Source organism: Camellia sinensis, chromosome 3, assembly GCF_055761805.1.
Source record: "Camellia sinensis isolate YWXY chromosome 3, ASM5576180v1, whole genome shotgun sequence".
Lineage (NCBI taxonomy): Eukaryota > Viridiplantae > Streptophyta > Magnoliopsida > Ericales > Theaceae > Camellia > Camellia sinensis.
The window spans coordinates 148,114,696-148,128,001 of record NC_138963.1 but is presented as its reverse complement, the minus strand read 5'-3'; the positions used below and the strand labels follow the sequence as shown (position 1 = coordinate 148,128,001).

Genomic DNA, 13,306 nt, shown 5'->3' with positions numbered 1-13,306 from the left:
TGCTCGGTTTCTCGAATACTCACGATCTCTCGCTTGTTTTTAGGCCGCGCAAAAGAACTATTTGGCCCACGACCGAATGATCAAACTGCGGCAGAGCCTGCGGGACGCAATAGCTGAGAACAAGGCCCAAAAGGCCGAGATAGAGAAGCTTAAGGCCGCGCAAGAAGCGGTTGAGGCCGAACGAGATAACCTAAGCCAAAAGGTCGACCGAGCTGAAGTGGACAAATAGCGGGCCGTGAAGTCGACCAAAGCTCGGTATCTCGCCGAGCTGAGGAAGATGCGCGATGCCCATAAAGAGGAGAAAGATAAGGCGGTCAGCGACGCCGAAGACAAGGACTATGCTTAAGGCGAAAGAACGTATGAACGGCAGGTGCAGGCGACCAAGGACATCTTTTTCCAGTGCGCTTGGAAAGCCACTGTGGAGAAAGTTGGCCTTGGTCAGGTTGCTGACATGTTCCTACATCCGCCTGCGGCCTTCATACCGCACTATATGCAGGCTTATGCGGGCGCCGCGCAGAAGAGGCTCATAGAAGAGGCCAAAAAGGAAGCCGCGGAAGAAGCCGCCGCCGCGCAACAAACTGAGCAAACTTCTCTTGAAGCATCTCAGGATGCTGAAGATCGAGTAGCCGATCGGGAGGTTGTCGCGGTGGAGGACGCGGATGATGGGTTGGAAGAAGGCTTGCCCGAGCATAGCCCGGAGGTGGCCGAGCAGACTCTGGAGGTCGCCGAGCAGACGGTTGGTCTGGAGTTGGACTGAAATGCCTCATATTTCCTGCTTTATTTTCGTCTCTTGTCTTTCTTTGTTTAATGTAACCGGGCTAGGGCCCCACCATTGTAACGCAATTTCGTTAATCAATGAAATTTGAACTTTTTGCCCGTTTAACTTCTATTGCTTTTTGGCTTCGACGTGCAAAATTTCCATAAACGCGTTCAAACTTCAACTAGCAGCTCGGCTCCTTTGGAATTTCAAATGCACCTTTTAAAATGCCGAGCAAAATATGCTTGGCTCGAAATTAAGGGCTCATGAATGCGGCCGAGCAAAATCAGCTCGGCCTTGACGGGTTTTCAAACTTTATAAAATTCCAGTACTTTAATGTGATCGAGCAAAAACCAGCTCGCCCTTTCAGTTGGGTAGATCGCCAACATTTCTTTTCCGCCGAGCAAAGTCAGTTCGGCTTTTTATCGGTTGGACAAAACTCCAACATTGCGAACCCTGCCGAGCAAACTCCGCTCGTTTTCTATATTGGACAAGACACCAATATGCCAACCGGGCTGAGCAACATCAGCTCGGCCCTTACATTGGGCAAAACACCAATGTTTCAGTTAAGTTGGTCATGACGCCAACATTTCAACCGGGCGAGCAAAACCAGCTTGGCCCTAATGCGAATTGGTCCATATGCCAATTATATCGTTGGACAATGCACCAACTGTTTGTGCGGTCTGCTTCCATTCCGGCGAGTGGAAATCAGTCCGGTCCCATTCAGGTCGGTCTCCTTGCTCCTGGCATCCATAATTGCCTTGCGTCCTTGCGAATTCATTGTACAAAGATGTAATACCAAACAACAAGAGGGCTATTTTTCATTACAAAAGCATTGCTATTTTTTACATTAAGTGCCAAAAGGCTAAAGGTCTAGAAAAGCTAAACAACACAAGCAAATTACATCTTAAAAGTAAAAGACCTTAAGCTTGGCCGTATTCCATGGTCTGGGGACAGCCTTGCCATCTAAATCTTCCAGATGGTATGCCCCTTTACCAGCAAGACCAATCACCTTGTATGGTCCTTCCCAATTTGCACCGAGCTTTCCTTCGCCAGGGACCACTGTGTTGCCAAGCACCTTTCTTAATACCCAGTCCCCAATCTTGAACAGCCTGGGGTGCACAGCCTTGTTGTACTTTTTGGAGAGTTCTTGTTGATAGGCCGCTATGTGGATCAATGCTCGCTCCCTCCTTTCTTCAGCAAGGTCCAACTCCAATGCCACCGCTTCATTATTCAGATCTGGCTAGAAACTTTCAGAGCGGATGGTTGGCATGCCAATTTCCAACGGGATGACGGCCTCCATGCCATAGGCCAAAGCAAATGGTGTTTCCCCGGTTGATCGCCTTGGCGTAGTGCGGTATGCCCAGAGCACATTAGGGAGTTCTTCAGCCCACTTGCTCTTAGCCTTCTCAAGCCGCTTCTTCAGCCCGTCCAGGATGGTCTTGTTTGAGGCCTCTGCTTGACCATTTGACTGAGGATAGGCCGGCGTCGAATTGTAGAACTCGATCTTCAACTCTTCGCAAAATCCGTGAAAGAGTTTACCATCAAATTGAGTGCCATTATTCGAGATGAGGGCCTTGGGTATACCGAAACGGGTGATGACGTTTTGCCATACAAACTTCTTCACGTCCTTTTCCCTTATGGTCGCTAGTGGCTCGGCCTCAACCCACTTGGTGAAATAGTCGGTGGCGGCGATGAAGAACTTGCGATTGCCCGGTGCAGCTGGGAGTGGCCCAACAATATCCAACCCCTAAAGCGCCAACGGCCAAGGACTTGTGAGAGGGAGCAAATCTTTAGCCGGCTGGTGGATCTGGTGGGCGAACTTCTGACACTTCTCGCACCTGCGACCATATTTTTGCGCATCTGCCTGCATGCGCGGCCACCAATAACCCTGAGAAATTTCTCGGTAAGCCAAGGATTTGCCCCCAGTATGGCTGCCACAGATGCCCTCGTGTATCTCATAGAGGAAAGCCTCCACCTTGGTGGGGTGGACACATTTCAAATACGGCCCGGTGAAAGATTTCTCGTACAAGGCCCCGGACGGGGAGAGCCAAAACTGCTCTGACTTTGCCCGGATCTTGTGTGCCACCTTCTTTTCTTCTGGTAGAATTCCATCTTTCAGGAAGGCGATGATAGGATCCATCCAAGAAGGGCCCAAGTCGGTGCAAAGTACCTCGGCCACTTCCAGTTCTTCTGTACTTGGCCGCGGTAAAAATTCTATCATCAAGGGGTTGGGAAAAAATGTCTGAGTAGAAGCGAGCCCGGCCAACTCATCAGCCGTGTTGTTTCCTTCGTGGTTGATCTGCTCTACCCTTATGGCATCGAACTTCTTTATCTCTGTACGCACCAGCGCCTGATACTTGGCCATTCTTTCATCCCTGGCCTCGTACTCCCCTGAGACTTGATTGACCACCAGCTTGGAATCGCTGAACACCATCAGGGCCGACGCTTTCATTCTTAGTGCGCTTCTTAGCCCGGCAAGGAGGGCTTCATATTCCGCCTCGTTGTTGGACGTTGGGAAACCGAGCGTAATTGCTTGTTCAATGATCATTCCGTCCAGTGAAGTCAGCACGATACCCAGCCCTGCCCCATGTCTGTTGGATGCGCCATCGACGAAGAGTTTCCACATCTCGCCGATAAACAGCCTCCAGCAATCAGAAGGGTTTTCGGAACTCCTCAAATCCAAGTCTTGGGTTGGCTCATTCTGGTCTCTTTCCTCGTCATGGTTGACTTCCTCCTTCATCGAGTTATTCGCCTTCGCTGGTTCGGTCGCTCTTTGCCCTTCCTCCTCTTGCGCACCAACACTTGTTTTTGTTGCCAGAACCATGGGTTGTGCTAAATCCGTACCAACCAAATCAATTGGGCAGACTGGATGCATCCTAGGGGCAAATTCCGCCACAAAGTCAGCAAGTGCTTGAGCCTTGATTGTGGTGCGCGGTCGGAACTTGATGTCATATTGCCCTAATTCCACGGCCCATTTCAAAATTCTCCCAGTGAAGTCTGCCTTTTCAAAAAGCACTTTGAGCGGGAACTCGGTTAACACAACTATTGTATGGGCATGAAAATAGTGTGCCAGCTTTCTTGACGCCATCATTAGGGCCAGCGCCAATTTTTCCAAGGGAAGATATCTCGTTTCGACTGGGAGCAGAGTCTTGCTTACATAGAAGATCGATAGGTGCTGGATGCCTTCAGCACGGACCAATACCGCGTTGACTGCGTGTTGAGAGACAGCCAAGTAGAGGTACAATTCTTCGCCCAACTGAGGTGTGACCAAAATAGGGGCTGAGGATAGATATGCTTTCAGGTCTGCCAGTGCGCGATCGCACTCGTCATCCCAGAAGAACTTGGACTTCAAAGTTTTAAAGAAGGGCCTGCAACGATCAGAAGACCGGCTGATAAATCTGTTCAACGCGGCTGCCATCCCGGCAAGATGTTGCACGTCCTTCGTGGAGTTAGGACGCTCCAGGTCTTATATAGCCTTGATCTGTGATGGGTCAGCTTCAATCCCTCGATTTGTGACCAGAAAACCCAAAAACTTCCTGGTGCCGACTCCGAAGGTGCATTTGGAAGCATTCAAACGAAGCTTGTGGTGTTTAAGTATAGCAAACATCTCTGCTAGGTCGGAGAGGTGCTGAGCTTTCTCCTTACTTTTTACCACCATATCGTCGATGTAGGCCTCCATGGTGCGGCCCAGCATTGGGGCGAACATCTTTGTCACCATCCGTTGAAAAGTCGCCCCGGCGATCTTTAGTCCGAACGACATGACTTTGTAGCAATATAAGCCTCTGGGGGTTGTGAACGACGTGATCTCTCTGTCCGGTTTATACATGGCTATCTGGTGGTAGCCGCGATATGCGTCCAGGAAGCTAAACCTCTGATGGCCAGCTGTTAAGTCCACCAGCTGGTCAATTCGTGGGAGGGGAAAGCTATCCTTGGGGCAAGCTTGGTTGACGGTCTTGTAGTCAATGCAGACTCGCCACTTGCCGTTCTTCTTTGGAACAACCACCGTATTGGATATCCACTGAGGGTATTGCACCTCCTCTATGGCCCCAGCTTCCAACAAATTCTTCACTTCTTCTGCCACCACTTCAGCATGGTGCAAGGCTGAGCGGCGCGTCCTTTGAATGACTGGCCGTGCATTGGGGAAGACATTCAACTGATGACAAATAAAGCTCGGGTCGATGCCAGGCATGTCGTAAGGCGTCCAGGCAAAGGCCTCCAAATTGAAAACCAAGAAGTTGACGTAATCCATCCGTTCGGCGCTAGACAAGGATGATCCCAAGAGGAAGAATTTAGTTGGATCGTTCTCGTCAATGCGCACTTCCACCAAATCTTCGATCGATTTTTCCTCGGCCTTTATTCCTACGTCTTCAAGGACCTCTTTACCCTTGGGCCCCTCAATCATTTGGACGAACCCTTTGGCCGCTCGACTGCCATTTACCGCAACGAAGCATTGTTTCGCCATCACCTGGTCCCCCCAAACTTCCTCTATTTGTCCGCTTGGTGCCGGAAAGTGCATGACTTGGTGGAAGGTCAAAGCAACTGCTTGCATGGCGTGCAGCCAACCCCTGCCTAAGATCAAGTTGTAAGTCGATGGAACTTTGAGCACCCAGAACTCTACTTGCTTTACGACGGATCCCGCTTTGACCGAAAAAATAATCTTTCCGATTGGCCATTCTGGCTGTGAGTTGAAGCCGACCAAAGGGGACGTTGCGGGGGCCAAGTCCTTGTCTTCCAACTTCATTTGTTTAAACGTGTCATAATACATAATTTCTACCGAACTCCCCTGGTCGATCAAGATTCTCTTGATGTCAAAGTCTTTGACGCGAAGAGTGACTACTAAAGCATCATTGTGCGGCATCTGAACTCTTTCTAAGTCCTTAGTCGAGAATGAAAGGATGTCCCTCTTTTCGGTCTTTTCCTTCTTCACAGCGGGCTGAACAGAGAGCACTTCCCTCATGTGCTCGGCCTTCTTGATCATCCCTTTCAGCTCGCAGACCCTGGCCGGTTCAATGATGCCGTGGAAGACGTTGATTACACCTTGCGGGGGCGCTTCTAGGGCGGCTAGGCCGTTTGGCTCGGCTTGGTCCGCTGGCGTGGCCTTGATGCCCCCATCTTTGTATTGGTCAAGATGCCCCGCCGCCACCAACTCCTCTAAGTGTTGTTTGAGCGGCAAGTAGTCCTCTGTTCGGTGCCCCCGCTCTTCATGAAAGGTGCAGCGATATTTTGAATTGAAGCCCCTCTGCGCACTCCCCAACTTGGCCGGCCAACGGACGAAGGGTTCACCTCGAATCTCGCTTAAAATGCGGTAGATGGAGATTTTAAATACCGTGGTGATTCCAGTCTGTGCCTTTAATTTTCTTTTGGCATCCTCCGCTGCATCACGGGGAGTGTCAGCCCGGTCGTTTCGGCGACCATTGTTTCTGTCATCACGGTTTGAACCATGGCGCTGATCTTTTGATCGGTTGTTTGGGCGGTTATCCTCCTGCCCAACCGAGTGAACTTTCCCCGCCACCCTTCTGTTCGCCACGACCAGATTAGTCTTCTCGGTCGCGGAGGCGGCATCATCCTCCACACAAATGTGCTCATTGATCCGCTGCATCAATGACTCCATGGTTGTGGATTGGTGCATCGTGAGTGAATCTCGCAGCCTATGTCCGACTGGGAGACCCCGTTTGTATTGAGTGATCGCCAGATTTGTGTGGCAATCGAGGATCTCATTGTAAGTTTCTCAGTATTTCGCATTGTATGCCTTCAACGAACATCCAGACTCCATCTTGACGCCCAGGAGATGGTCGACCTCCTTCGGCGTTCGTGTGTTGGTTTTGAATCTAGTGACGAAGGCTTCCGCTAGTTGTTGCCACCCCTCAATACTCCTCTCCGGGAGCCTTTCAAACCATTTCAAACCCAGCTCTCCCAAGCTTGCTGGGAATATGAGGCACATCAAGGCGTTGTTGCGCCGGTGTCCAGCCATTACTTGCCGGTAATGGCTCACATGCATGTACGGATCCGTCTTGCCGTCGTACAAAGTGAACTTTGGCTGGTGGAATCCGGCGGGGAGTGGCGTACTCTCAATCTCTGGAGACAGCGGCGTGGCTGTAAGTCGTGCCAGCTCTTTGTCCACCAGCGTAGGGGCCATCACTTTGGGGGCTGGCATTGCCACTTCCTCACTACAACGAACTGGAGCGCTCAACCTTTGCAATGCCGGCACTTTCCGAGCCTCCCGACGGCGCGCCCTCTCCTCCAATACATCCCTCAAGTCCCTGGAACGTGTGGAAAAAGAGGATCCCGACGTCGGCGTCGGGCGTGAGGGGCGGTAGGTGCTGTCGCGAGAGAGGGTCCTACCCTCTCTTTGGTCGGAATCTCTAACCCCATAGTTCCTGGTGATGGAAAGAGAGTGAGTCCTCCCCTGGCGGCGACTGCTACTACGAGGGGACGGGGTGCGCTCACTGAGGTTGCCCTCTCTAGCAACACCCTTCCCTTTAATCTGGCGTTTCAGCAGCTCCATCTCCGCCGCCATCTTGCGAATGAGGGCGTCTTGGTCCTTGAGTTTGTGCTCCAGGCGCTGCGCATGGGACTCCCCTCGGCGTCGGCAGCTCTCCGGACTCTGCGAGCGATCAGTACTCCTCCTGCGTTTGTCTCGCGCACCTCGCGAAGGAGTCTCTAGGCCCGCCATGGCTGGAATATTCGGAGGGCCTTCTCTCAAGCGGACGTACTCAGGTGTGACGCCATCGACGACGGACAGTGGGGCTTCGCCGTTGTTGGCCATGGAAATGGTTGAAGAAGCTCAAAAAACAAGGGTTGAGTATCAAAGAATTTCCACAGACGACGCCAATTGTACGGGGCAAAATATCCTCTGCTTTCCGTACTCCTTGTACTCCAAGCTTCTCTTGACGACGTCTACCTGGCCACACAGAAACGGTGAGCTACCCGGCGGTGGTGTGCCGGATAGACCCTCCGACGATCAAGTAAGTCCACTTGAGGAGGAAGAAAACTGTTAGAGAGAGAGTATTGTCTTTGGAGAAGAAGTTGCATACCTCTAACGTTCGTCCTCCTCCATATTTCAAGGCTGGCCATATAGCCTCAAGATTATGCGCGCACTACCTCTGCTGTCCTTCCCAGGACAGGTGGCAGTGCTCGCCTCTCACCACCTTACACGTGTAAAGGCTTAGTCCTCCCACCAGTACACGTAGAACTGTCCAACGGTATTGGCGCATGCTTGGAGCAGATTTCCTCTATCCCTCACGCCATTGGCCCAGGTGGCACACTTGACCAGAATACCACGACCGGCCTATCACTTGTGGAGAGTTGCCATCATATGCACACAACCGAGCTATGCATCGCCGGACTGTCCCTTGCGAAGGGACCAAAGGGCGATACTCATGGCCGAGCTGATATTGACCGGTTCATTAGGCTAACCGGTTGTGAGGTATGCCGACCTCCACCCGTCCTACCTTTATTCTCGGTCACACGAAGCCCACTTATCTCGGCTGGTCGGTCAGAAGCGTGCCGGCCCTAACCGCGTCCATAGTCTAGCCCAGGTTGCTCTTAGCTTGGTCATCAGGCACTGCTATGCGCTCGGCCGCGTTATAGCTCGGCCAGGCATTGGTTCGTGTCTGGCCGGTCGACCTCTTCGGCCGTGCAAGTCAGGCCGCTGGGCCGAGCAAGAGAGGAGTCTACTCGGCGGCGTGCGGTTCGTCATGATCGACGTTATCGTTGCTCGGCCGTACTAACGCGCAAATCTCCCATCTCATAATCCAAACAGATTAAAAAAAAAAAAAAGATACATAGATTTACTGCTTGCATGATTCGCTGGTAGCCTTACAATCTCAAGAGTCTTGCAACCTCAAGTTTACTATAGGTTTGGATAAAAAAAAGATTAAGAATAAAAAAGAAATAATCAAAATGGATATAGCATGGGAAGAGGGAAAGAGAGAGAGAATACTTACGATTTGAAGAATGAGTACTCGAAAAGATAATTGGATTAACTGACAAGAACACATATCAATCACCTTTGCACACACACTCCCAAGCCATTTATTCGTAATGGGTGCTCCTCATAGCCCTCAAATTTGTTGTGTTGTGTTGTGTGCTCACAATGACTCAAGAACCTATGAAAACTTAAAAAAGGAAATTGAAGAAGAGGAAAGGAAAGGTAAAAGAACAAATGAGAGAGGGGAGGAAAGAAGGGTGATTTGAGAGAGTTTAAAGGAATTGTGCCTTTGTTTGGATTTTTTTTAAAATTCGAAAAATCAACACAAATAAGGAGAGACTAAGAGGAGTATGCCATGCAAAAAATAAAGATAATTTATAATTATAGGAATTCAGAAAATTAGCTTGAGGCTTTAGAGACATTAGAATCATTTATATTAGAAGCGCTCTTTTGCTTATATGATATTAGTGGTAACTCGTGCGATGCACGGGTGTATATGATTTAAAATGAATAACTAAAAAATAGAATTGCAAAACATATTATGTGTTATGATTTTATGTTTAATATCATCCACACTGATTGTCTTTTATTATTTATTTTTGATGAGATTTTGATAACCAAAAACATAAACAATAATTCAATATATATATATATATATTTCGAGGACAAAACAACAGATAGAAATATAATTAAGGAAGAAAACGTCTCCTTACATCTGTTGCTAAGTTATGAGCAGGATGGACAACCTCTCTTCCTACCTTTTCAATTACAACATAATCAAAACATTTCCTGGAGTACCTTATATCACGTAGAAAGGACTGAAGGTGCCAATCAGAGTGCCTGTCATCGTTTTGTAGCAACGAAATTAATATTTGACAATCGGATTGTAAATGAAGATGCCTGATGCCATGTTTGGATGCCCACCGCAAAGCCTATAGTGCTGCTGCAGCTTCCGTTTGCTGTGGAGAAAGCAATGGTGGACCTTCAACTGCCTTCTGCTGAACAATATGATTACTTTCATCAAAACAAACCCAAGCCAATCTAGTGTGATCTTCTATTGAGAGCCATGACCTATCGACCACGATTCGCCACCTCCTGGAATCTGCGGGTGTTGAGCAGTATGCTGCAAAAGAACTTGATTAGAGAATACATTGTTATTGGTACTAAAAGAGTGGGATAGTGCATGTGTAACTTGATTCTGTGGTGAAATAGCTGCTGAAAATAATGTTGGAAAAAATGGTTTTTTGGTGACTTTAATTAAATATTAAAGTGGGTCCCAACCATCTATTGTGTTGGGTCCAAGTGGGTCTAGATACTTTGCAATGAGATCTTTACACCACAAATAGTATAGCCAAAACCATTGAAAATTGAATGACAAATTGCCCCATGAAGTTAGCTTCATGAAAGAGTTAATGGAGTTTTTAACTTCTGCCTTTATTGCAGAGTTTAATAGTGTATTAATGGGGTTTGTAACTCCTGCCTTTATTGCAGAGGTTAATGGTGCATTAGTGACCAGCCATAAAGGCTGGAGGCTTCTCCTCTCTCCCCTATACATGTATAAATTGAGACCCTCCTGTCAAGTCTCCAACACAGAAATTGTTTCTTCCATTCTTTAGTCAATTTGCCAGAAAGTTCCTACTGTGAGAGAGTGCTGCCACTGTTTTTGTTCGCTAAGCTAGACAGAGAGTGCTTTTGCCGTAGCTAGTTTTTGACCGTCGTATCCTGGGAGACAGACGCGGGATTTCTCAAGCACTCGACCCGTGAGGCGGCGAAATCTATTTTAAGGAAACTGCTACCGTGCAGGCTTCGGTTTGGTTTCTTTATCATTTTATTATTTTGTGTATTTCTGTTGAAATTTAGTTGTAATTATCAGTATATGTTTTTGGTATATAATTTTGATTTCTTCATAAATCTATTTAATTAATTTCACAATTTGAACAACAAATAAATCATGTGCTTCTTCTAAGTTGCGATTGACGGACATGGCCATAGTGTGAAATTCAGTGGAATTCTCTTGTAGCCATATAGCCCATAAAATGGCAATAGATTGGATTAGTATTTTGGAGTCTCGAATCTGTTGAACCCAACCCTTAAACCACATGAAGAAGGACAGTGGAGTGCCAATACTAAAATCAAGACCCAACACAGATCCACGCCAAACCCTTCGAGACACTGGGCAATCAAAAAATAAGTGTTCAAGAGTTTCTTCGTGAGCCCATCGTCCACAAATTGGATCAATATCCATGCCTCTTTTTGTGAGTTCTCGTTTAACTGGGAGGATGTTATGAAGATATTTCCAGACAAACAGAATCCACTTGGGGGGAATCTCGAGTTTCCACGATCTTTTCCATACTAGCCAATCAGAATCGGGCCTACAATAACCTGGGAATTGCCGGGTTAGAGCTTGCTTGTAGCCCATTTGACTGAGTACTCTCCAGTCTTTGTTGGTTCCCAAACAATTTTATCCTCAATGCCAGTATCTGGTATATGAATAGATAATACATGAGATAAGATATTGTCTGGGAAAAACCTACTCAATAAATCCACTCTACAAGAATGATTTTCTAGATCAATAAAGTGTTCAACCCTCATTCCGGGAAAGATCCCACTCAAGCCTCTTCCCTTACAAGGATTTGAAACCACTGGAATCCACTGATCCTAAATAAAAGACTCAATTATTCAAGTTTCTTATTATAAAAAAAAAAAAAATTGATATCAAATGTAAAAGAGCAAAATTAAATGTTACATAAAAACATATAAACTATGTGAATCCATCACCAAAATATCATCGAAAGATGAAATTTTAAGGAAAAGAATATAGTGGATACTTAATGGCCAAGTTAAAATACTCTAAAATTCTTAAATAGGAAAGAGTTTTTTTAGTTTGGTGGGAAATTCATTATGAGAATGATACACACAAATAATTTTCTTACAATTAATGTTTTTTTTTGTAATTTTGGTACATAATATTCAACATTTTTTTTTTTTGAATGGCGAAACAAAAGATCTTTATTGATGAAACATACGAAGTATGACAAAATACATCAGTAAAGAGGAGCTTGAAGCTAACACAAGCTTCAAGCTCCAGTTGGCAAGGAGCCAACAAGAACAAAAGCAAAAAAACCAGTGCAGAACAAAACAACCATGACAGAACCAAGACAGAACAGAAATTGAACCAAAACAGAACAAAACTGCCATGCCATGTACAGTAGCAACCAGAGAACTCTTCTCAGATTCCATCAGACAAAGCACTACTTAACCTGAGCACATGAACCTGAATGAACCTGTGCACATGAACCTACTGCCATGAACCTGAGCCACTACTGCCAGGAACCACTACTCTTCTCAGATTCCACCAGACAAGGAGCCACTACTGCCATAAACCTCAACAGATCAGATTACTAGTGCCTAACACCTCAACATATCAGATTACCATGCCAAGAACATTATCAACCAAAGCATCTCATGAGCGAATGCAGTGCCTTACACCAGAAACATTGAAGAGGAGATCATTAATGGAGAATGGAAAATCATTGGAAGAGGACTTTAACCAGATCACAAGCCTGATGATGATGAGATCCTGCAACATCTGAGTGTTTAGTTGGGAGGCTTGAAAGAGGCACTTGTTTCTGATCTTCCAGATGGACCAGAGGGTGACCAAAGGAATGGCACGCCAGATTCTCCTCTCATTTTTCTTACAGATGTACCCTACCCACCACTGCAGTAGATCCTCAACAGAGGCAAGTACCACCCAAAGAATTCGCCACCATTGTAACAACCCAGTCCAAATCCTCCACACCAAAGGGCAGTGAATCAGAACATGTTGGACTATTTCCTGTTGTGATTTACAGAAGAGACATGAGGTAGAAGCCGACGTATCCAATACACCAATTCGTTGCAAGAAGACAGATGTTTTAATCTTGTGTTTCCATGAGAGCCAACCAAAAAATTGCACTTTGGGTGGCAGATAGTTGAGCCAAACCAAACCACTAGAATTAACAGTGTTGCCAAAGGCAATGTTAGAATGATTATAAAGAGTGGAAACAAAAGACTGACCAGGTTTTAGTGCTGCCCAAACAGCACTGTCCTCAACACCTAGAGTCAAAGAAGGAGGAGCTGCTATGGTGGTAAGAAGTCTCTGGAGCTCATCCTTTTCCCATTCAAAGAGGGCTCTCCTAAAGGTAAACAACCAAATTGTAGCTGAGTTTGACACAAAATCCTTGAGAAGTCCCTCCTTGCTATTGGACAGTTGAAAAAGTCTAGAAAATTCATCTTTGAGGCAAAGAACCCCACACCAGTGATCATACCAAAACTTAATATTCAACATTGATGCAATAATAAAATTCAAAAACTCTCTAGCCTTTGGTAAAATTAAAATTTAGAAAAAATGCAAATGTGTGGAGCATTTAGCCATACCTATAACAATATAAAATTATATATAGAGAGACGGGAAATGCAAATGTGTGAAACTTTTCAGCCATACCTATAACAATATAAAATCTATATATTAAGGAAAATGAGTTTTGTAATGAGAAGTCTTCCAAGAGCTCCAAACCCTCATTCTAAAATAATTAAATTTTCAATTTACAAAATTATTGACTAATATATTTAATTAA

General features: G+C 46.4%; 3 protein-coding genes across 3 annotated transcripts; all 3 read right to left on the bottom strand.

Moving 5' to 3' along the window:
- Positions 1–1,664: 1,664 nt before the first annotated feature.
- On the bottom strand, positions 1,665–4,178 carry LOC145821912 (uncharacterized). Its single transcript, XM_082918482.1, has 2 exons — positions 2,648–4,178; positions 1,665–1,996 (listed from the first exon to the last, which is right to left on the bottom strand). The coding sequence occupies exons 1-2, from the start codon at positions 4,176–4,178 to the stop codon at positions 1,665–1,667; spliced, it is 1,863 nt and encodes a 620-aa protein (XP_082774608.1).
- Positions 4,179–9,622: 5,444 nt separating this feature from the next.
- On the bottom strand, positions 9,623–11,109 carry LOC145821911 (uncharacterized). Its single transcript, XM_082918481.1, has 2 exons — positions 10,621–11,109; positions 9,623–9,688 (listed from the first exon to the last, which is right to left on the bottom strand). Exons 1-2 carry the CDS (start codon positions 11,107–11,109, stop codon positions 9,623–9,625), a joined length of 555 nt encoding a protein of 184 aa, XP_082774607.1.
- Positions 11,110–12,153: 1,044 nt separating this feature from the next.
- LOC145821910 (uncharacterized) lies at positions 12,154–13,017 on the bottom strand. The gene has a single exon (XM_082918480.1). The coding sequence runs from the start codon at positions 13,015–13,017 to the stop codon at positions 12,154–12,156; it is 864 nt and encodes a 287-aa protein (XP_082774606.1).
- Positions 13,018–13,306: the final 289 nt, after the last annotated feature.

Excerpts from the sequence above, each read along its gene's own strand:
- LOC145821912 (XM_082918482.1), bottom strand. The coding sequence starts at position 4,178 with ATGGCAGCCGCGTTGAACAGATTTATCAGCCGGTCTTCTGATCGTTGC. Across the intron at positions 1,997-2,647 it reads TTACCGAGAAATTTCTCAGG|ATCTGAATAATGAAGCGGTG; the intron begins GTTATTGGTGGC and ends GTTTCTAGCCAG.
- LOC145821910 (XM_082918480.1), bottom strand. The coding sequence starts at position 13,017 with ATGTTGAATATTAAGTTTTGGTATGATCACTGGTGTGGGGTTCTTTGC.
- LOC145821911 (XM_082918481.1), bottom strand. The coding sequence starts at position 11,109 with ATGGGCTACAAGCAAGCTCTAACCCGGCAATTCCCAGGTTATTGTAGG. Across the intron at positions 9,689-10,620 it reads ATTTATTTGTTGTTCAAATT|CAGAAGGCAGTTGAAGGTCC; the intron begins GTGAAATTAATT and ends CATATTGTTCAG.